Source organism: Cannabis sativa, chromosome 8 (genome assembly GCF_029168945.1).
Source record: "Cannabis sativa cultivar Pink pepper isolate KNU-18-1 chromosome 8, ASM2916894v1, whole genome shotgun sequence".
Taxonomy (NCBI): Eukaryota; Viridiplantae; Streptophyta; class Magnoliopsida; order Rosales; family Cannabaceae; genus Cannabis; species Cannabis sativa.
The window spans coordinates 47,060,179-47,085,290 of record NC_083608.1 but is presented as its reverse complement, the minus strand read 5'-3'; the positions used below and the strand labels follow the sequence as shown (position 1 = coordinate 47,085,290).

Below are 25,112 nucleotides of genomic sequence, written 5' to 3'. Positions count from 1 at the left end.
CAAATGTATTATAGTACTATAAACTCATTATATTGTTATTGGTGTATTTAAAATATTAAATTAATATAATTAAATAATTATTTTAAATATTACTAACAATGTACTACACTAATTGATTGAAGTATGATACGATAGGGTAGGTATTGGTCCTTAAATTAATTAGGCAAAACCTCTAGCTAATTATGGATGTAGAGAAGGTACATAAGTGTGAAAACTATTCATTTTAAGTGAAGTGTTTGCAATGGCATTAGTTATGGAGAAATTTGGCATGAACTTAATAAATGGTCTAAAATTTTGCACTTAAAACTTATCTAAGGTGTGGCTGGCTTAACTTTTAGAATGGAAAATTACATCACATTACATAATAATATAGAAATTAATTACTCATTTGTTGTTTAATATTCTTAAATTTTAGTAATAAATAACATATATTTTTTTTAGAGAAAATTAAAAATTTTCATTAATAAACAAATCAGCCGCCAATAATTAATTACATAATAATATATCGCTAGTAGAATCAACAAAATAGATAAACTATATCGTTTACAAATATAGGAAAGAAAATCCTAATAAAACAATCAACTAAAAAACTAATAAGCCGCCAATAGTGAAACATCAAAAAAGCGCGAAGTTTTCTTCTTCTACCTAATGTGATAACGGATTATAAAAAAAATATATTTTGATTAAGACATAAAGAATCTAATTCTAAACTATATGGCAATATCTTACATCTCTGTAGTATAATACACATATAATCAACAATATGCAATAATCCAAATACTACATGAGCCACACAAACACTTTTGTTTTGTATGGAAACTATGACTAATCAATTATAGCATAACTAGTATTCACTTTTAAAAATTATATATTGGAATCATAAATTATAAAAAAAAAAATGACTAATCACTTATATGCAATAAGCACAAATAAAATTAGTTCACACATTTAATTGAAGAAGAAAAATTAAAATTGCATTAATCATTGAAAGCGTCATATACTCTCCATTACAAACCCTAAATATGGGTTTAGCTCATAATCATCATTCTAAATAGTTGCATTAAACTAATTGAAAGCATAAAATCAAAGATGGAAGAAAAATAACTCTTTGAAAATCAATAGATGTAGTCTCCGAATCTCGTTTTCTCTCCAAATTCGTGCATCCAAAATTGTTTAATGAAAGTCCCTCTTCTAATTAGGTTAATTAAACCTAATCAGGCTAAATTTTTGTAAGCGGGTCACGGCATGGTAAAACCAATTTCATGGCTCCTGTCTTCTTCTTTTTTTTTATTTTTGAAAAAAAAAAGCTCATGGTACGTTTTGAGGAGGCGGGCCACGGCATGGTAAAACCAATGTCGATGCGCGCCTAAAATTTTTGGGACAAAAATTATGTCATGCCACAGGTTGCCTCTCAACCTTTAATTGCATGGCTCTCTACTATTTCTTTCTATTTTAGCGTCGTGATATTGAATTTTTATGTTATGACGCTAATCCAATCTTTTCAAATTCTTTATTTTTAGAGACTCAAGATTTGCCAAAACTTTACAAAACTTCCAAAGACTCTACTTTTGGTGAGCCAACAACTTAAATATATTTTTTTTTTCTTTAATTTGCAGCAATTTTCTCAAATCACTCATTTTTTTCCTTATTCACCAAAACATGAAAAATACAAACAAACTAAAGTGTGAAATAGAACTAAGTAAAATAAAACTATTTAAAAACACTAAAAAACATCACCAGAATATGACGTAAAATAATACCTAACAATAATAGTTATTTTTTTTTTTTAAATGAACAATAATAGTTATTAATCTATGTTAAAATGACTTTTTGTTGGTTCACAAAAAAAAAATGATTTTTTGTAACAGGATTATATGGTATTAAATATTGGGTTTCTCTTAAATATTTTTTGGATCTTAAATATTTAATTAATCAATGTTTGAACATAAATGAGATAGAGTTATATTTTGTATTTTAGTAGAATTTATTTGATTAATTAACTTATGTCATTAGTATCATGTTATCATATTTTGAATTGGATGTAATTTTTTTTTTTTTTTTGGTATATTATAAAATCTCATAATTTAGCTAAACAAATTATCAATATATTATTTTCTATCAAATAATATATTAATTGATATTATATTATTTTCAAATAAGTTTATATAATTTCATTTTTTGTGAAGCATTAGTTAAATTAACTTGAATATGATGATTATAATTTTTTTTATTATATTTATTAACTAAATCAATAATTACACTTATATCCACATGTCTCTATATATATATAGTTTCTACACCTATAAAAATGATAATAAAATATAATAGTGAGGCTCTAATATTAATATAATGTTGTTATATATTAATTTATATAAAAATTATATTAATAAAAGACATGAGGTAAAAACTAAATAGCACCATATACCTATCCACCTATAGTATATTTACATATTTAAATAATAACAACTATGGTTAACATTTTACAAAATTTCATAATTTCATCTAACTTCTTATTTTTGATCAAAATTCAATTTCTTCTCTAATTTAGTCTACTAAAAAAGGCTTGTGAAATGTTAGGTTTATGCTAAGCTATATGTGGGGGTTAGGTTTATCAGGACAAAAATATTGAGTTAGAAAACCAAAATTTTTAAATTACATATACAAAGCAAATATGTTATAGGTATTGATTGAATTGAACTATGGTATGATGGCATAGTAGAGTGGGTATTTACCATTCAAATTAAGGGGGAATTTTCATTTTTATAGTTTTTAAAGTATAAATTTATAAAAATATAATATTTTTTCAAAAAAGTTATTTTATGAACTTTTTTAGAACAAAGATAAAAAAATATAGAAAAAAAAAAAACAGAATGGTACCTGGTTACCTCCTTATGTTAAATGATTACCTTTTTGGTTACCATAAAAGTACTTGGTTACCCTTCTTTGACTTTCCCATATTTTTTAATTTTTCCATAAAATAATTTTTTTGAAAAAAAAATAATCAAATTTGTAAATTTTCCAAATTAATTAGGATCGATTTTGGACAGACTGACCAATCTTGTGCCTAAGACCGTATAGACCCCCCAAAAAAAATCTTTTGCAGAAATATGCATATTTTATGGTATTTTTCAAAATTGGCCTACTTTCTTTGAATAAATCTTTTTTTTTTCCTTGAGGGTCCAAACAATGTGAGGCCAACCTTGAAAATACAATATAGAGATGATAAGTAAGAATAGGAAACAACTCATTTTAGGTGGTGTGACTGCAATTGCATTAATTATAGGGAAATTTAGGATGAAAATTAATTAATATTGTGTGGTCTAAAAATATGCATTTAAAGTTATTTAGGGTGTACCCCAAAACAAAGGGTGTGGTTGGCGTATTTTGGTGTTGGTTGTTATTTTTATATAATTTTTATAAAATATATAATAAATAAAAATATTTGAATGTGTGAAAATTTTACTAAAAATAATAATTTGTCTAAATTCACTAAATTTCATTGGGGATTGATTTAGATTAGATGTGCCTCACTTTAGAAAGTAAGTGTATTTGTGAAGTTAGTGTGGGCTTAAGCTCGTATCAAAGTCAGCTCATGTAAATTTGATTTTTTTTTTTTTTTTTTTGAAGAAAAGCGTACTTATATTAGATTAGAAACGGTTAGACCTCGCGGTCATTACAAAATATAATATCAGGCATAGAGGAAATTGGCACAGAGCCAAACATCTGATGGGAAAATGCCCAATTAGCCACATTATGGGCCATAAAATTACACTGTCTACGAACAAATTGAAAAGTACAACCAATAAAAGAGGTGGAGGTATTTTTACAAAAAGAGACATAGTTATCAAGCTCCCAACAGGACTCCTTCCCATTGAGAGCGTTGATCACCACCCACGAATCACTCTCCACAATAAGGAACTCAATACCACGAGCTTTAGCCTCCTCTATAGCCAAACAGCAAGTCGCCGCTTCCCCACAGAGAGCATTAGAAAAATCCAGTCTTTTTGTAGAAACCCAGATCACCTTGCCGACGTGATCCCTTGCAACCACTGCAGCGCACATGCTATCCATCCCCACTCTAACGTCGCAGTTGAGCTTCAACCAATCTTGTGGGGGTGGACACCAAGATTCCGTCAAGCACCGGGTTGGACAAGGGAGCAAGTAAGCATGATGATCTGCAAAAGAAAAACGAACAGAGTCTATACATTTAAAGATATCCACCGGACTATTATTATGTACCTTTTCATTCCGAGTCCGCCAGATTGTGTCAATGATGATCGAAGCATATAAAAAGGTCTCCTGCTCATTAATTCCTTTGTTTTTGAGATCCCATAAGAACTTAACCCAATCCCACATTCTTATACCAGCGTCACATATAGGGAAAATACCCCAAGGAGATGACTGCCATAGGTGAAAGGCAACATTACAAGAGAGAAATAAATGCTCCATAGTTTCACTTTCTGTTCCGCACAGGGGGCAACTCTCATCCTCAATAGGAAACCTTCTACCTAGCACGGATCGAACTGGGAGAGCCTTGGACAGAATACACCACCAAAGGACCTTGAGTCTCTCTGGAATTTTACTATTCCAAAGCTTGTTAGCTCATGTAAATTTGATGATTACACTATATATCTCTTTTAATTTAATGTTTTTAATTTTTACTTTTTTTTTAAAATCTATTATATTTACTTTTTTTTAATCATTCTACTAATTTTACCTATATTACTTCATGATAATTTTCATTTTTCTCTAATTAAAATTTTACCAAAACTTTCCCACAAACCTACACATCCATTTACAAAGAATACAAATATATTATGTTTGAAATTATGTATTAGTTATATAAATGTGTAAGGATAATTTGGATACAATACTCATAAAAAAAATGAGGAAATTACATAGTTTTTTTGATTAATGAATACAAAAAAATATTATTTTTCAACTTATACCCATCTTATGTATATTTGAATTCAATTTTATTTAAAAGTAAATTTAGTTAATATGTATAAAAAAGAGGTATTCTTCAACTTCTCCTAAATTTGCTAATTGGGCCTGAAGCTTGTCCAATGGCCGGGCCCATTGTAACCATAGAATACTGAACAAAGCCCTAGACTTTGAATATACCATCTGAAACTTGTATGTCGGAGGAAGAAGATGAAGAGAGAGTCAGTAATGGAGGACAGAGAAGGAAGTAGAAAGCGGAAGAGGGCGGGGCGTTGCAGACGTAAAACTGATAATAACCCTTCTCATCTAAATAAACAAATTTCTGAAGCTCACCCAGCCAATGTTCCTCAACCAAAACAGGATTCTTCTAAACTCAAAACATCACACAAAGCCTCTAAAACCTTGAGTTTTCTCGACAAAGTCTGTACTTTTCTTCATTGAACACAATATTACTTAATTAAATTGATTTTTTAATTATTATTTTGATATTAATTATTTTTGTTATTACTACTTTTTCAATGACTTACAGATGAAAGCGCGATTGGCAGGTGGTCATTTCAGAATGCTTAACGAAAAGCTCTATACTTGCACGTAATTAATTACTTACTCACTCTTTCATATCTAATTTCTATGCCTTTTGAATTATACAAAAAAAAAAATATTGGCCTTTTGTGCTGAGATTGGGTTAGCTTCAAAATTTTGCTTGGATGAACCTAATAGTTGCTGAATTATCATATCCTTGTTGGCAACAAACTGACTATGATTAAAATATATATATATATATTTTATATATATATATATATATATATATACTTTTTTGTTACAATAGTGGAAAGGAGGCACTTGAATACTTCAAAGAAGAACCAGAATTGTTTGATATGGTAAGACTAAAATGATTCAAGAAAAAAAATAAGAGCTTTATCTTTTTTGTATGCTAATTCATGTTTGTTTGTATGAAGCACTAAGCTAAGGATTTTAAACTGTAAAACTATGTGGGAAGTTAACACTAGTGTTTATAAAGTAATTATTGAGCTTTTTTCTCTTACCCCAACATGTGCTTTATTCCTTTGTTTTGTATAATTTCTCTTCAGTATCACTATATTATTGTTTGATTCTTTTAGGAAAATTTCCATAAACAACAACTGGGGTGATAAAGTTTTTGTTTGATGATTGACATATCTTACTTACTTACCTGTCCAGTATCATGCAGGATACCAAGAGCAAATGTCACATTGGCCTGAGCTACCTGTTAATATAATTATAAAGTGGTTAAAAGATCACGGTTCTTCTCTGGTTGTCGCCGATTTTGGGTGTGGTGAGTAACTTTATTTTTCATTTCATTTTCATTGCACAGCACTACTTTTGAATATTATATTAGCTTTCTGGTTTGCTCCTTTGATTAGTTTTGGTGATAAGTTTTTCCACATTACCATAATCTTAGGGGATGCTCGCCTTGCGAAAAATGTGAAAAACAAAGTCTTCTCCTTTGATCTTGTCTCTAATGATCCATCAGTCGTTGCCTGTGATATGTCAAATGTATGTACTTTTGTCAGTTATTGCTTATATAGCTTGTGAATGTAGTAGGTTCCATTCTGTGATTGAAACCTTTAAATTGTTAGATAATTTCCATTAAATTGCTTGTATCTACTCGCAGACATCACTTGATTCTGAATCCATAGATGTTGCTGTCTTCTGTCTTTCGCTTATGGGAACCAACTTCTCAAGTTACCTACAGGAGGCATACAGAGTTCTGAAGCCAGGGTGTGCACCTTATACCTTCGAAAAACTTTCGATGATCTTTTATGTTCAATTTTCATGTTCTGTAACTTACAAATGTTGGTTATCCACAGCGGGTGGCTTTTAATAGCAGAAGTAAAAAGTCGGTTTGATCCAACTAGCGGAGGAGCTGATCCCAACAACTTTACCAAAGCCATTTGCGAGCTGGGATTTTCATTGGTTTCAAAGGTATTTTCATTTTACTACCATAATCATGTTTTGCACAAATTGATAATACTAGCCTCGATATGCTGACAGATTCTTATCTCATTCAGGACTTTGCTAACAAGATGTTCATTTTATTCTACTTCAAGAAAAAAGTGAGCTTTTTCGAAGGCTGTTCACTCGATTCATACATTGATTTTGTTTGCCGTTGATAAGGGCATTGTTAGTAATTACTCACATGTTTTCTGCAGGAAGAGCAAAATTCAATGACAAAGAAGAAGAAGAAGAAGAAAGATATTGAATGGCCTGAGCTAAAACCTTGTTTGTACAAGCGCCGGTAAGACAACATTAAAAGGGTTTAAATGTTCTTACTCTTTGGTTGTTACTTTGATAGTTATGTAACATAAATACTCAACTCAAGTGCTGAGATTTTTTCTATAACAATATAGTTTGGTATGAAAATTCATTATCTTTTATGATTCTTTTATTTATAGCTGTGAAAATTCAAGATACCTTTACTCTAGTAAAGTTATTATCTCTAGATTTCATTCTATGTACTTGTGTGGATTGTTTTGTCGCAAACTATTTATAGATGGAAGACAAACTAAGTATTAAAGTAATAATTTAATGAATTCTCCAACTTATTTTTACTTGAATGTTTAAAAGTTAATTAATGACAAAGGATTATGAAACTAGTGTTGATAGGTATCAAAGTGTTTTTTCTTTTTTTTTAAAAAAAAAAGAAAAAGAAATATAAAGAGGTTCATTGGGCACATGATTTATATACATGTATACACTAGTTGATGTAATGGCTTGTGCTAGATCATACTAATAACAAAGAAAAATCCCATTTATAATTATGATTAAATCAATCATTTTTTTGGGGGGGGTTTATTATACTAGTTGTAGTTGGTCTAATGGCTTGTGTTTTGCATAATTTTCTGTTTGAATTATGTGTTAAACCTTGTGTTTGGTAAAGAAAAATAAAACATTAATCTTGGGACTTATTTTCTCTCAAAACATTTGAGCATAGTATGACTAGAATATTTAGTCAGATTTGGAACTCCTCAAGTTTTTCTTTGAGAGGCAAAATTATCAACGAATCGTGCCTAAAAGTTTTTCTTTATTTATTTTTAAAAACAAAAAAGAAAACACTAACAAGTCCTTTTGAATTTCCCTTATGTAAAAAAAAAAAAAAGAAGGAAAAAAAATAGAGAGTATTTATATCATTGCTTGATACTGTGTCTGTAAGGGTTTGGAACAAAAATTAGAAGGAATTTAAGGGTGTTTTTTGTGTATAGTATTTAATAAACAAGATTTTGATCAAGGGTTGGTTCTATGGTGTAGTGGTTAGCACTCTGGACTTTGAATCCAGCGACCTGGGTTCGACTCCCGGTAGGACCTTCTTTCATTTTTTTTTTGTTTTGATCAGAACACTTGAGAATTAAAAAGAAAGAAGTAGAGAAAGGTGTGTAAGGAGAGGTATAAATTATAATGTAATATGTACAGTCAATCATAGTCATATCAATATACTTATATGTATGTGTATAAATGTAATGTAACGTCCCCGCTTTAAGCTTCCATTGGGCCCTTACACCCACGGAATGAATGGCTCTTATACACGAGTACGTCACTCTGGCTGCTTCCTGGATCGATGACTGACCCTACAGACCAACACGAGTGTTTCCAGCGTGCTTTGTCCTCACTCGCACGCTTCCTGGGAAAACTTCCCAGGAGGTCACCCATCCTGAAATTGCTCCCAGGTCAAGCACGCTTAACTGTGGAGTTCTTTCGTGATGGGCTACCGAAAAACAAGATGCACCTTGTTGACATAGGTAGTACCAATCAATCCATTTAAGCCCTCTTCAACTGTGTAGTCCCATACCTACACAGTCTCAGAATCATCCCACTTGACCTTCCCCAGGCGGTGTGGGATTGCACAGCTTACCCGGTATTTCCCCTTACGGATCACGGGACTACTGACTGTCACATGTAATTTGGTTTAGAATACTTAAAAGATAAAAGTATGGTATTTTAATATATCACTCAACTAAAAATATAATATTTATATTTTTAACATCTTTTTCTTCTAAAAATATTATTATATTTTAAAAAATTCTCTCGCTCTAACTCTCTCACTTTAATTAGGTCTTGTTGTTTTTATTCCGAAGCCCTAAAATTTATGAGCTCAACCATCCCGAAACTATTGAAATCCCTACATATTGTTGGAGTTCTCAAATCACTCATTTTTTGCATTTTGGTTTTTAACAAACATCACTAAATATCTCTAATTCACAACATCACTAAACACATCGTTAAATGTCACGAAATCGTACTCAAATTTTCACAATGATTAGCGATGTTTAACAATATGATGTGCATTTTTTAGTCTCAGATTTAGTTGAAGGTAAAACAATAATAATAGTAACAGTAATAATAATAATGAAAATTTATTAGAAAATTTATAATAACATTTATAATTTATTAGATTTTGTTAAATCATTTGCCTTATGTTTCATTATGTTTTGTTAAATGATTTGCTAATAAAGCCCCTTATTATATTGGGGAGTGTGAGGTTTTTATTTTTCTTCATATCATACTATCTCAGAAAATCTTTTTTCTCTTAAGTTAGTTATCATTCTTATTTCTTATGGCTATAATTTTAAGTTTGATGAAAGTTGATTGTTTTTATTTAAAAAAAGGTATTTTGGTACCTCTAATCTACTTTGGCATCAAAATGAGTCTTTATTTTTTTTTTTTATTGTTCATGATTTATATGGCATTAAAAATTTTATATCACTTAAAAATATAATATTTTATTTTTATCTTAGATTATTTTCGACACTTTTTGTTCTAAAATATTCTAATAATAAGCAATTCTAAAAATTGTTAAAATTATATTATATTATACTTTTATGATATAATAATAATAAAAAAAATGCAAGAATGTTATTTTTAAGCATTATTACTTGTCATTCTATCTACATGTCATCAAGTATTTTTAAAATACTCATTAGAGATGTTTTAAGGCATAATAAATCTTGTTCATCGTCTTACTTTTTATTATAATTTGAGTATGAATAAAAAGAATATTAAGAAAAAATAAATTATTTTTCTTTAAAACATATTTTTTTTTAAAAAAAAAAACAATATTTTCTGAATACATTACTTTCTTCTTTAAATGATTTTTTTTTAGAAATTCAATATTGTCTAATATTCTATGATGTATTGTAGTTTTTAGTTAAGAATGATAGGTATTGAAGTGTCATCCAAAATATTTAAAGATGAGTTGTTTTATTACAATATATGCCCTAATTATAATAATAATAAAAATAATATTAATAAACAACATGAAGCATGTGAGAATCAATAGAAGAAGGGTACAAGATGTTATGGCTCTTTTTACTTTCCTTATCTTCTTCTTAATTTTTTATATTTGATATATTTATAATTTAATTATAGTTTGTCTTTTTTCTCCATTATCATTTATTTCATTATTTATAATAATTTAAAATTAGGACCCTCTTCTCCTTGTCTAGTCTACTACTAAACAAACAAACAATTGTATTGTGTTATATTTTTCTTCTTAACTTACCACCAATTATTGAATATAAGACAAAGTCAATAATTTGATTGGACTTTTTTTTTTTGCTCTGACATTTCCCCAAAAAAAGAAATAAAATAAAATGAAATCTTTTATTCTTTTTTTATAATATGATTTGTTTACAGCCGTTGGATCACGTGGGGGTGTAGTGTATAGATAGTCAAAACTTGAAGCCAACCCACCGACTCAGCTCATTTCGCAAATTCCAAATTCCATAATGCCAATTTTCCATTTTTCACTTTTCTCAACAAACTCAATCTTATTTACTCTTCCCAAACAAAAATATAAAGAGAAATTTACAAAAGTATTTAAAATTGTATATTTTTTTTTTACAGATTTTTACTTATATATTTTATAAAAAATAGGGTTATTTCCATATTGATTTTATGTAATAATAATGTTTAAATAATATTATTTTAAAAACAACTGAAAAAATAAATTTTCTATATTTTTACAAAAAAAAAAAAAAATCTTTAAAGATTAGAAAAAAAAAAAAGGAATCACTCCTATACCTTTTTTTATTATTTTTTTTTTAATTTTTATGGTTTGAATTGCTTTAATGATTGTTGTGTGGGTTGAAATTGAAGAGCTCGAAAACTAGAAAGAAGCAATTTTAAGTGAAAATAAGTCAAAATGGCTTCAGGCCATGGATGAGGAGATAGATTCACTTTGGAAGAACAAGACTTGGGTAGTTGTATCGAAGTCGAAGAACAAAAAGATTGTGGAGTGCAAGTGGATTGTCAAGGTGAAAGAGGGAATCAATGAGAATAAACTAGTACGGTTCAAAGCCAGGTTACTGGCGAAGGGTTTTACTCAGGTGGAAGGAATTGACTACACTGAAAATCTTCTCACCTGTGGTAAAGTACAAGACGATAAGATTGATGTTGTCTTTGGCAGCTCAAATGGAGTTTGAAGTTGAACAACTTGATGTTAAAATTGTCTTTCTAAATGGATTCTTAGATGAAGAGATCTACATGAAGTAACCACCTGGGTTTAAGGTGGAAGACAAAGGAGTTGAATTAGTATGCAAGCTCATTAGGTCCTTACATGGTTTGAAACAGTCCCCAAGACAATAGAATAAAAGATTTGATACTTATATGCAACAAATTGGGTTCAAATGATACGCATATGATCACTGTTTGTATTTCAAGAATCTAGAGCAATCTACAACTATGTTTTTATTTCTCTATGTGGACGATATGCTCATAATGAGCAAAGACAAATCCGCGATCAAATGTATCAAAGCCAAGCTAAAGAGAGAATTTGAGATGAAGGAGCTTGAACCAATTCAAAAGATAGTTGGTATTGAAGTTTCAAGGAATATAAAGGAAGGGACAATCAACTTAAAGCAGTCTGGGTTCATCAAGAAAGTTATTCAGAAGTTCAACATGGAACATGCAAAGAGTACATTTATTCCGTTAGGCAGAAAATTTTTGTTGTCGAAGGAGCAGTGTCCGAATAATGCGAAAGAGAAAGATGAAATGAAAGATGTACCCTACGCAATGGTTTTACGATGTTTAATGTATGTGATGATGAGCACCAGACAGGACATAGCTCATGCTCTAAGCATCCTAAGCCAATTCATGTCTAATTCGAGCATTGAACATTGGAAGGTCCTCAAAGGGTTATTAAGGTATTTAAAGGCCATTTGAGATTATGGTATGACCTATGAGAAAGCAAAAGGAAAACTGGAGTTTAAAGGGTTCATGAACGTTAATTATGCTTCGAATAGAGATACGAGAAAATTAACCACTTCTTATATTTTCATGACAAACTGGAACTGTATATGCTGGGAGGTCCAATTACAATTTGTGGTTGCCATTTCCACCATAGAAGCAAAATTTATGGCTACTACGAAAATATTCAAGGAAGCATTATGGCTTCAGGGAATTCTAGTTGAATTGAAACAAATAAAAGGTAGAGTGGTGTGTACTCGGATAGCCAGTCATCCATCAATCTTTACAATCATGATGAAAAGAGCAAACATATAGACACAAAACTCTACTGGATTAGAAAGAAGATAGAGGAAGGTTTGGTTGAATTAGAGAAGGTCAGATCAGGAAATAATATTGTTGATGTTAGGACCAAGGTCTTAAAAGCAAACAAGTTCAAGCATTGGTTAGACCTTATCAATCTCTGAAGTTAGTATACTGAGATATCTGAAACACCAACCATGACGACTGCATTCTTCTTCATCAACGTCATATTTTAATTTAAAAAAATTAGGTAGAATTGTGGTATAATTCCTCTAAATGTAAGGGTTTCTAAAAGTTATTTTTTTTCAAGAAAGCTAGTCTTCCTCCAGAAGGGAGTTTTGGATGGCTGTTTGTTCCTCCAGGAAGGGAGTCTCGGATAATCGACTTCAGCTGTCGCTATTCCTATCCAGGAAGACCCGTCAGCGTACGCTTTGATTTTTCTTCTAAGAATCGTACATCTCATCTGAAAGCACTTCAATTTAAGCTGACATGGAGATACTATCATGAAAAGTTTGTTAAATTTATTAAGTCGTAACTAACTTAACAAGTTAGCATTTGCAGCCATTGACTTTGGAATCCATATTCCTTATCTATAAATACCACCAATACTTATCTTTTAGAGAGAGTCACTGACGAGTTTTCGAGAGGGTGATTTTGAAGAAAGAGATTGAGAGGTAGAGAGAGATACAGAGAAAAGAGAGAGATTGGATTTTAGTTTTGTATGAAGAATTTTCTGTAGATAAAGAAAATCTTTGGGTAAGTGTATGAAAGATAAATACTTTGAGAGAATCGATCTCGATTGTATTGTACAATGTTCTTGCTCAGTCAATAAATAAAATTTGGTAGTGTTTTAGAATTAGAGTATAACCATAAATCATATGAATCTATAGGACTTGAACCAATATATATCATGGTGTTGATTTTATTGCTTATATCTTTAATCATTTTTGGTTTGAGTACTCTTTTCATCCTTTTTTTTATCTTCGTTTATATTATTGTGAATTGTTAATGTTATTATTGTTAGTTGTTTATTAATTAAGTTTTAATTAATTTGATTATAATTTTCCTCCAATATATATAAAATAAAAAAATATATACGTAATAAATTATTTAAAATTTATTTTCAACATTATAATATTTAAAATTTATAAAAGAAAATAATAACGTCAAGATATACACTGTTATATACAAAAGTTAAAATTATAAGTATCTCAAAGTGGAAAAATATATAGAAAAAAGTGCATGGATCTACTACCATTTTGAGAATATATTCTAAAAATTTTCAATATTATATTCTCTGTTCTCGTAATATTTTACCTAATATAGTAAAATGATATTTTACTGTCTAAATTGAAAAAAACTTCAACATTTTTTTTTTAAGATTTAACTATAAAAAACATAAATGGGTATTTATGTGAGAAGAATTCAAATATAGCTAATTATTTTTTCTTGCGCGTGGAATTAGAGTTCAAAAATAAAATCTGTACTTAATTCATATTTATTTTTATTTAGACAGTACAAGACTAAGGGTCAAATCTTTGATGAATGAATATTTTTTTTTTCAATATAAAAAATTTTTAATTGAAAAAAAATATAATGAAACTTTTTATATACATATATTCACATTGTATATTCTTTTACACCTACCAATTAGGTCCCCATTAAAACAAAAAGTATACAATTAGGTAATAAAGAGTACTTACCTTGTAAAAAGAGTGGTGGTCTAATCTAATCTAATGTCAAAAAATTATTTTGCTTATCTTGAAAATATTTGACACAATTTTTTTATTATATAGGTATTTTGAAAATTATTATCATTAGTGGTACTATAATTATACTCATTGTAGTGAAATGGAAATTTAAAAATATATAATAATGGATAATTTTATAGTACACATTTTAAAAGAATTGTTGGTTTAGTATACTTCACATTTAGAGACGTATTTTAATCTATTTTTTTTTTTAATTATAATCTTGTACGATGTAATTATTTAAGATTATTCGTAAATTTTTTTAAAAAATCAAATAATTTACAGTAAAAAAATAAATTTATTCAAATATTAGTTGCACGAGTGGAATTTAAAAATTTACAAATAATCAAAAGAATACTATACATGCCATTATATATATTAGGTGATTGTTACGTGCCAAGCCACGTAGTGTTAGTTTTATTTAATATTTTAGTTTTTTATTTTAATTAATAATTAAAATAGTATAATTATTTGAACGATTTGTTTTATAAAAATAAAATATGTGTCAGTATATTTAGTAAGTAAAACATAATTGTGTTATAATAATGTATGTTATTAATAGTAAAATGTACATTAATCTTCTAATTGAAAAAAGTTCTATTATCTCATTTCATATCTAATAATAGCTACACAACTATATATTTATAGACTTTCACATTCTTTGCAAATTACTAATAAGCACCAATAATATTTTCATATTCTAATATATTTCAACCTTCTCCTCTTGGTGGTAAAATTAAAAATAAAACTAAAAATAAGCACAAACATATAAGGTAAATACTAATTACAGCCCATTTCATTTTTTTTATTATTATTTTTTTAAGCCCAAGCCCAAAAATCTCTAACCCAACACAATCAATCTTCTTTTATATTATCTTTTCTAGATATTTTATCTATATTTTTCTTTTTTAAAAAATAAATAAAAAAATTATTAATATTCTCCCAAGATAGGTTTGTTAGAAGATAGGTTTGTTAGAGTGATATGTGGCTAACATGATTTTTTTTAATTTAAAAAGAGATTATTAATATTTAAAAGATTGTTTATTTAAAAGATTGTTTAGTTTTTTGGGTTTAATTATTGGGTTTATTTTTTAACGGGAGATCAAACCTAATCGTTAAATTTAACAGAATATTCTTTTATTTTTAAGTATATTCTGTTAAACCAAGAATGTTAAACCAAGAAATGCCGTTAGATATGCACTTTTAATATATAAAGATATATATAAAAAAAATATGTCTTAGTGAAAATCAAAACAAATAGAAGGTGTACATTGTACTCTATAATCTTTTCTTACAATAATAATGATGATAATAATAATAGAGGGTAGAAAAAGAAGGGTGAAAGAGAAATCAACTTAAAATTCTTTGGGACATGAAACTTAAAAAAGAAAAAAGTGTAGCATTGAAATTTGAAGGGCACTTGTTGTTGTATGCATATATTTATTTGACTAGTAGGACTCACTGTAACTTACGATGGGGATGGGGAATGGGGTCCATTCAAATTTCATATTACTTTACACCGACACAATATTATATTGACTATATAATATTGAATTGTTGGCTCAATTAAAAATTATATAAAAAAGGAGAGAGAATATATTGTTAATTTCATTCTACGTCTCCTTAAACATTCATGCTCATCAACACAATAGTAGTATAGTACTACATTTAGTACTTAGCTAATTCTCATTGGTTGATGAATTGATGACTCTATTTGGAAATGAGAATAATATATACATATATATAATGTAATTTAGATATAGTGTCAATTATTTACAAGATACTATGATACAATGATAAAGATTGTACACTATATACTATAATCTTCACTATTCATTATTCACTATAATAATTAAGTGTGTAATTTAGATAAATGGTCAAAATTGTATTCTAGTGTAAAATATCTTCTTATTAATTTTAGGTGTAAAGTTCACTTATGAGAATGTCTCAATACTAATTTATTATTATTTGAAATGGACCATGGGTTTATTTTTTTTTTTGAAAAAGGGAAATTTTTATTAATCAACTTGAAAAACTATCATCCCTTACAATCGAAAGTAAATCAGAAGGAGCAGAAAGCTCATCATAAATACAATCTGACATAAAACAAGACCGCCTCGCAATACAGTGGGCCGCCCTATTTGCAGATCGTTTGACAAAAAAAACAAAAACATTATTTAATTCTGAGATCAAGCTTTGACAATCTTGTATAAGAAGGCCAAACTGAGATGGCATTTGAACTGAGCCATTAATAGCCTGAACAACTACTAAAGAATCAGTTTCAATTTCCACGTCAGATAAGTCCTTTTGCTTTATCCAGCTCAAAGCCTCCTTCACACCAATCACCTCAGCAACCTCAGGAGAGACCTTCCCTATTTTGCTTTTCGAAAAAGCTTCAACCATTTTGGCTTCTCCATCTCGGATTATAACACCAATTCCAAATCGATTTTCAGCATCAAAAAGAGCCCCGTCAACATTGATCTTAATTTGGTTGTGATTGTGTTTCAACAACTACTTAATTTTTTTAAAATATAAATTATAATTATATTTTGTTGTCCGAGGTTTTTGGTAACCGATTAAATAATATGTAGAAAAAGCTATAAGAAGTTTAATGAATGAGATTTTTACGTGGTTGGGGTATTAATGAGTCTTAGTCCACGAGTCTTTGTTATTAATGAGAGTATTTATTACAGAGAATGTTCTTAGTGAACTTTTTTCCTATTTTCTCCCTTTGATTTTTCTTAGTGTGTTTGTAGGGTATTTATAGTGTGGTTCGGGGGTGATCCCTAGGAATGAATCACTTGTCTTTCTGTGCAGGCTTCATAGCGGCACATATTCCCAGCATATACAAAATAGGAAATACATGACCTATACCGTAGATATTTTAGGGGTTAGGTGGATATAATATTTTATCCCTTCTGGATTGATGTGATTTCTCATAAAGTAGCCATCACTAGCCTCATTAATCATAGCATAATAGCTGAGAAAGGGGGGTTACGCCATCTGTCATATCGTTTATGGTAGTTTCAATACGTCTTCCCCCATGCGACATTAAATGCGAGGTGATTGTTCAATAGAGTCCAGTACCTCCCGGAACTGCCTTAATATGTCCTTGGCCTCCGGGAGCGTGAAAGTCCTTCTCATGCCTCCTCCGGGAGACACCTTCCCAGAGGTCCTCCTCTGTTGTCTAAGACTTAGATAATTTCTTTAAAAGTTGGTCCTCTCAGTTCCACGTGTCGTCTTTATCCAGACCCACGTATTTTAGGCAAAATGAAAGGGCAATATATTTAAAAAGAGTAATTTTATGTAGTTGAAATGTTAATAGTTCACGAGTCACTTAATTTATATTGAACAAAGTTACAATTACAATTATATATTTTTCCTTATGCAGAGATTGTTTGGGGGAGTTTTTCTCTCTTAATCCTCAAATTGGATACAATCAAATTCCCTTTTACAATGAACTTATCCCTTTATTTATAGGGAAAAAGGATGTGCTTTTTAGAAAAGAGCTAAACTCATTCCTCCATTCAACTGTAATTTATACAATTACTTTCCCTAAATAAGGGATGTCTTTCTTTCATGGCTTGTCGGCTAGGCCCCAAGTAAGTATTATGTGAGGCAAGATCCAACATGTTTGCAATGGATGAGACTAGTAGTTGACCCAAAATTTAAAGTGAAGGGGGTGTAATTTTTTTTTTAAATTTTGTAAAGCACGAGGCAAAAATAGATTTAAAAAGAAAATATAAAGTGTTATTAGTGAGATTTAAACCTTTGACATCTAACATATATGTAATCTACCTTAACCATTACACCAAGCTTACTATTATATTTATAAATATCATCTTTTAATACAAATATATGCTGTAATTAACTAAAATACATATATATTTTTTTCTCAATTTTTTTCTCGCTACAATGTGGGTTTGCCCTTGGATGGGACTGTAAAGGGCGCGAGCCAGAAAGGGTGGGAAAATCCCAAAGATTATATATTGGTAAAAATTGGTAGCAATATATTGTAGTATATATTAGTAAACAAATTAAAGAGATCATTTTGGGGATTTTATTATATATAATATTAGCAATCTATTTAAATTTGGAAAATTACTCTATATATTGTTTTTTTAATTTTTTTTTAAATTTATGATTTGGGTTTCTAAAATGGTTACAGCGCTAGTTGCAATAGGAGTTTATATACGATTTTTTATTGCAATTTAGGTTGCAGCATTAGTTGCAATAAGGGTTTCTATGTAGAATTCCGTAAAAATGAAAAAAAAAAACTGTTATGAAGTGTAAAAATAAAAAAATTGTTATGAAGTGTAAAAATAAAAAAATTCTTTTAAATTTATATATAACTTAAATACTATTAATTTACTTTTTTAATAAATAATTATTTCTTTGCCTATCTATATGAAACTTAGGGCCGGTTGCTTGCAATTTGTCTTGTGGGGAAAAGCAATGTCGTATCTTGTGAGAAAAAACATTTATGAAGCATGGAAAAAAAAAGCTGAGCTGAGTGTTTGGTAAATTATAATTTTTAAAGTGCTGTGAGTTGTTAAGATTCTATTACAATAATAATAATATTTTAATCTAGTTCATTATAATTACAAATATATATAAAAAAATATGTTATATAATTTTTTTATTTTTTTATATATTTTTAATTATTTTTTTCTATAGTATAAATTTATATGCATTTGATAAAAATAATTTTTAATATTTTTAAATTATATTTTTATCACTTGCAAAAGATAAAATTGTAGTTTATAAGAAACATAAATTGATATTATTTGTTAATAATAAAAATATAAATATAAAATATTTTTTAAAATAAAATAAAAAATTAGAAATTTAAATATTATTTATTTTTTAAATATTTTTTCATTTAAAAAATATTTTAATTTTTTATAATATATAATAAATAATTAAATAAATTTTTAGTAAAAATAATTTATTATAAAGTCTTTTAATCAAAACAGCTTTTTCTAAAAGTTGGGTTGTACCAGCTTTAGCTTTTAGCTGTAGCTTTTCCATAATTTCTTCAATAAGCTATTTTTTAACTGCTTACCAAACACCTTTTTGTCACAGCTTTTTTGAAAAGCAGCTTTTAGCTTTTCCAAAAGCTGTGCCAAACGGGCCCTTAAACGTGTTCAAAATATTTGAAACATTAATTTTTTAAAGTTTTTTTTATAGCAATAATTTTTTTTAAAGTTAATATATTAATTATGTTTTGTTTGAATATTTTTTTTTATAAAATATAATTTAATATGCATTCAGATTTAGAATTCTAAAATTAATATCCTCAAAATATTATAAAATTAGGTAAAAATACTACTTTTGAAACAAAATCAATATAAGTTAAAATATATTGTCATATTCTGCAAATATAATTTTAATAAATTATCACTTCAATAAAAGGTTGTCTACTTTATTTATTTATTTTCTTAATTAATCAATCCAACCCGCCAAAAAAACTGTAATAAACTGTCATTCAAAAGGAGCGCAAACCGTTTACTTATCAGGCAGTTATTGCCATTGTATTCCAAACCCGCCAAATAAAAAAACGGCACAAACCGCTCAAAACCCGCGCAAATCCACTCGCCATGCGCTCCTACTTCACTATAGCTTCCAAGTAAGTTTCTATTTTTGTAATTAGACAATTAGAAAACATATTAGTCATGTTTCCAAAACTAAAGTGTAAATTTGGTTTTGTAGTGAAAAACGTAAATTTGGTTTTGTAGTGAAAACCCAATAATTGTGAGAAACTATTTTAACCAAGTTTGCATGTATTTGGCTCTATAAAATTTGACACTTTTTGGGATTATTAAAGGTTCACATGATACTTTTTCATTTCATTCATAGAAAGTTCCTTAACTAAAATAAATTATTTCTTTTGGCACCAATTTGGTTGGAGCAGGTAGCTTTCAGGTCAAAAGATAATCTCAAATATTTTAATTAACAACTTGTTTATAATTTGGAAGGAGTAGAAGAAGCAACATATAACTTTTTTTTTTTCTTTCTTTTTTCCAAATTAATTGAACCCTTAAATTCAACCAAGATGATCAATGAGGAAAGAAACTCAACACAAATATTTGATTCCTTTTCTTAGACATACAAATCCAAGGATCATCATCATCATCATCATCACCCTACATACTAATGAGTAATGACTTTGTTGATTAAAGAAGTGTTTCTTTTTATGTAATGAGACAAAATAGACCATTTAAGAAAAAGACTACTCACTTTAGACAAAATCAACCATAAATGCTTGAGAAACCTCCTATGACTCTAAGCTCTCCTAACCCATAGCTAATTCATTGAATTGAATCCATTAAACATGAATGTCTTTTTTTTTTTTTTTTTATATATATATATATTCAATAATAATAATAATAGTAATGAAAATGTGGTGTTTATATCAATGGTTATGTTTCCCAATTTGTTTTAATCAAAATATTAGTTAGTCTTAATTTGATATCTAACAAACTAAAATAAATCACACAGTTAATACTACCAAAGAGATGTTTTAATGCAAATACACTTACTAATATCCCATTTTTTTAAACTCCACCTTTTCTAATCTAATCAAAAAGATTTATTAGAGGCTTAGTCAATTATCAGTGCTTTCTGATTTGATTAGTATACCTTTATGCAAACCAAAAAAAAAAGACATTTATTTGTTACTCTATCACTCATATTGATAAGACATCAATAACTCATTCTTAAAAGATTATTAAAATTAATTTTTGTTATTAAGTTTTTTTTCTTCTTCTTTTAAAGACAAGAATGATAGAATAACAAGTTAGTCATTTTGATTCAATTGGTAATCCATAATCATGTGGTGCTAAGTCCTATTACATTTTAGTTCACATAATATTGTTTAAGTAATTAAATTAAATTAATCACAACACAAGTACACACAAAATAAATAAACCACTCAATTATCCAATTATATGATAAGCACCAAAAGCTCTCTCTCTCTCTCTCTCACAAGATTTTCTTCAACTCACATTCTGTCTCTCTAGGCTCTAATACCTATTTTATTATTATTTTTTATATATATAAATAATAAAATTAAATAATTATTAAAAATTTGTAAGAGAGCACACTGTTTCTGACAAGGACAATTCCCTCACCGCGGCTTTATCTACAGATCGAGAACAGAGCAGTTCATTCCTTCCAACGCGTGAAAAATAAACCAAAAAGATCATTTTTTTTTTCATTTTCAACACAAACCCACCTCTCATTACACCACCATCTTCTCAAATCTTCATCTGGGTCATCGAGTTTCGGCCACCATTGATTGATTTTCAGAGCTTCTTCCCCCTCTGGTTTTTGTTTTTTTTCTTTTCTTCCCCCATAAATTAGCTTCACTACTCTGCTCTTTCTGACAGAGCTTTATTTTTTGTTTGAGTTGGTTTTGATTTTGGTTTTTTTAATAAATTTTCTGGCTTTTGTTGGTGGGTGGCCTCCGAGTGATGTTCTCTGCCTCCGAATGAAGGCACATGGCAGATATTTTATAGCTTTTTTTATAGCGTGATTTTGGGGATGGGTCTGTGTTGTAAGTCTTGCCATGTGTACAAACCTCACAACATATATATTTTCTTTCTCTACATCTAGCTCAAATCTCTCTCTCTCTCTCTCTCTCTCTCTCTCTCTCTCTCTCTTCTGTCCTAAAACATAGTAGTGTTTGTTTTATTTTTTGAATAAAAATTGGAACTTGGGTAAGAATTTGAGTTTACTTGAAAAAGGGTATGGTTTGTTAAGTACTGGTTGGCTTGGTTTGGTTTGGGTTTAGCACAGAGAAAAGTATGGGATCTGGTAATGGGGTTTACTCGGTTGACGAGTTTAGTTTAGATGCCAAGTGGTTGATCGATCCAAAACATCTTTTTGTTGGACCGAGGATTGGGGAAGGTGCACACGCCAAAGTGTACGAAGGAAAGTAAGTCAACAAGCCAAACTTCACTTCTCTCTGTTTTTTCTGTCCTTTGTTTTGGATCTTTGAACAAATCTCAAACCTTTTTACACATTTACTTTGTACTTGAGGATTTTCTCCTCTCTGTCTGGCCTACTACTGTGGGATTTTCCAGATTTGTTCTCACTCACCTCTGATCTTTCATTTAATTAGATTTTGTTTTTCCATAGTTAACACTACTGCCCCCACACAGTCTCTCCTCTCCCAGTCCCAGCTTCTAAAGGGCCCATCTTTCTTAATCTCACTGACCCAATTAGTTTCAGAACTCCTTTATGTTATAAAGCCTTGCTTTTTGTTTTCTTGGTCAATTGGGGTTTTCCAATAGAAATGACAATCACAAATTTTGCATATGATCTCTTTCTGGGTTTTGATTATAACATTGATTTTTTTAAGTATCTTCTTCTCTTTCCAGATATAAGAATCAGACTGTTGCTGTTAAAATTGTTCATAGAGGAGATACACCAGAAGAAATTGCCAAGAGAGAAGGGAGGTTTGCAAGAGAGGTTGCAATGTTGTCTAAAGTTCAGCACAAAAATTTAGTGAAGGTTTGTTTTATCAACAAACTTACTGTGTGATTATGTTTAAATGATAGTTATAATGTTGGATATGTGTAATGTGTAAGAGGGTTTTTGATTTGTGTTTTGCCTGTTATCAATCAGTTTATTGGAGCTTGCAAGGAACCTGTCATGGTCATAGTGACAGAGCTTCTGTTAGGTGGGACATTGCGGAAATACTTGTTTAATATGCGGCCAAGATGCTTGGATACGCGTGTGGCAGTCGGGTTTGCGCTTGATATTGCTCGTGCAATGGAATGCTTGCACTCTCATGGGATCATTCACCGTGACCTCAAACCCGGTGTGTTCTTATTTCCTTTTCGGTTGAATGATGACATTATTTAAAAGCTTTTTACAAACTGTGTGTTGTCTCAGTTTATGAGTCACTTTGCATTTGATTTCTAAGGCCTTGTCTTTTGAGTATTTTAGCTTAATCCATGAGATGGATTGTATAAAAGTCACCAGAATTGATTGTTATAGGTTCTTCTAGTAAGTGGATAGACAATGTGCCTCTTTTGGCTCTTGGCATTTCTAGTAAGGATCAGTGATTGAGTTTACTTTAGAATCTCATAATTTTGCACCCCTTTTCATTGAATTCTACTAAAATTCTAATGATTTTGTTTTCTTTTTCCTATCCAGAGAACTTGATTTTGACTGCAGACCATAAAACGGTTAAACTCGCCGACTTTGGCTTAGCTAGAGAAGAGACACTCACAGAGATGATGACTGCTGAAACTGGGACTTATCGGTGGATGGCACCAGAGGTAAAAATGAAATTCGATTCAACCTTTGTGATTCTCTCACTCTCTCTGTCTTAATCTGTCATCTGAAGGCTGTTTACATATGATCCGATGGCAGCTTTACAGCACGGTCACATTAAGGCATGGCGAGAAGAAGCATTACAATCACAAGGTGGATGCATACAGCTTTGCCATTGTTTTATGGGAGCTCGTCCATAATAAGTTGCCTTTTGAAGGCATGTCGAATCTACAAGCTGCATATGCTGCAGCCTTCAAGGTAATGAGCTGTTCCTGAAAATTTAACTGTATTGGAATGACTAGACCTTGCATATTCATTCATGGTAGCACCATAGTTAAATACTAGCAAGTGAATTTACTTGAGGAAACATGAACAGCCAAACATGAATCAAATCGCTATTGAAGTAGGAATGCAGAAACAAAAAACCATTAGGACAATTTTGAAACTGTTCATCTGGTGTTACTAATTTGCTTTTTGCCAAAGGCTACAGTATAAAATGACAAACTCTACGGATTACTTGACATTGTACTTCTTCTGGTGTTGTTTCAGAATGTGAGGCCAAGTGCTGAGAACCTCCCTGAGGATTTAGCATTGATTGTAACTTCATGTTGGAAAGAAGATCCAAATGACAGACCCAACTTCAGCCAAATTATACAAATGCTCCTGCACTATCTCTCGACGATATCACCTGCAGAGCCGGTAATTCCATTGCGGATTTTCAGATCAGAGAATGCTGTACTGCCACCAGAGTCACCGGGTACCAGTTCGTTAATGGCGGTTAGAGAAGAAGCAGGAGACACACCGAAAACCAACACAGAAGAAGAAAAGCCTAAAGGCCTCTTCTTCTGCTTTAACCAGTGTTACTAAATCCTCAAAAAGGGCCACAATTACAACCTCCTGAGACATTTAAAAAAGAAAAGCAAAAAAGGAAAAAAAAAAACTATTAGGAAAACATAATAAACAAACAATACCCTCTGTAAAAATTGAACAAGATGTTACTTTGAATTAGTCATTTGAGAAACCACAAGAAGAAAAAAGCTGCCTTTTGTCTGATTTTACTGTCAAAATTTATGTAGCTCTCTCACTCTCTCATTCTCTTTTAATCACATTAGCCTATAGTTTTAAAAGTCATGGAGTTGGGTTTGCTGTGATGTAATTAAATTGTAAAATAAAGGTTCATCCAAAAGCCTTTACTCTATTAACAACTTACAACTTCTTTACTTGAATGAAAGAAAAAAAAAGGAAAAACATTTGGGGTTTGGTTTAATCATTCAAATGGCATTTGCTTTACTATTAGACATCTAATCAAAACTCTAAAAAGCTTACTTTTGATGTAATACAGTGACCAATCACAAATAAACAAAAAGTTCATTAATTGTCTTTAAAGATTTTCACTTTTTTTTTTTTTTGTGTCTTTGAGTAGATGTGTTTGAAATATTGGAAAAGAGGGGTTTAATTTTTCATTATTGTAGTTGAACAAGAACTGAGAGAAGCCATGGAAGAAAAGAAAATGGCTTCTCTAATTTCTTAAATTGAGTCAGGTCATTTATTAAAGCTTCAGCTTTATGATGATTCTCTGCCATTATTGATAATTGTACTCTTCAAAGTACC

General features: G+C 29.7%; 3 protein-coding genes and 1 non-coding gene across 4 annotated transcripts; 3 read left to right on the top strand and 1 right to left on the bottom strand.

Moving 5' to 3' along the window:
• The first annotated feature begins 3,610 nt into the window (after window positions 1-3,610).
• LOC115701540 (ribosomal RNA-processing protein 8) lies at window positions 3,611-7,364 on the top strand. Its single transcript, XM_030629357.2, has 9 exons — window positions 3,611-5,364; window positions 5,474-5,535; window positions 5,774-5,825; window positions 6,145-6,259; window positions 6,386-6,480; window positions 6,599-6,705; window positions 6,795-6,909; window positions 6,996-7,040; window positions 7,137-7,364. The coding sequence occupies exons 1-9, from the start codon at window positions 5,155-5,157 to the stop codon at window positions 7,224-7,226; spliced, it is 891 nt and encodes a 296-aa protein (XP_030485217.2). The 5' UTR covers window positions 3,611-5,154; the 3' UTR covers window positions 7,227-7,364.
• LOC133030652 (uncharacterized) lies at window positions 3,658-4,449 on the bottom strand. The gene has a single exon (XM_061103463.1). It carries the CDS (start codon window positions 4,447-4,449, stop codon window positions 3,658-3,660), a length of 792 nt encoding a protein of 263 aa, XP_060959446.1.
• Window positions 7,365-8,217: 853 nt separating the features above from the next.
• On the top strand, window positions 8,218-8,289 carry TRNAQ-UUG (transfer RNA glutamine (anticodon UUG)). The gene has a single exon. It is a non-coding gene; the product is annotated as a tRNA-Gln (tRNA).
• Window positions 8,290-21,156: 12,867 nt separating this feature from the next.
• Window positions 21,157-24,771, top strand: LOC115699359 (serine/threonine-protein kinase STY13). The gene is made up of 6 exons (XM_030626716.2): window positions 21,157-22,155; window positions 22,601-22,733; window positions 22,848-23,043; window positions 23,382-23,506; window positions 23,601-23,759; window positions 24,051-24,771. The coding sequence occupies exons 1-6, from the start codon at window positions 22,025-22,027 to the stop codon at window positions 24,366-24,368; spliced, it is 1,062 nt and encodes a 353-aa protein (XP_030482576.1). The 5' UTR covers window positions 21,157-22,024; the 3' UTR covers window positions 24,369-24,771.
• Window positions 24,772-25,112: the final 341 nt, after the last annotated feature.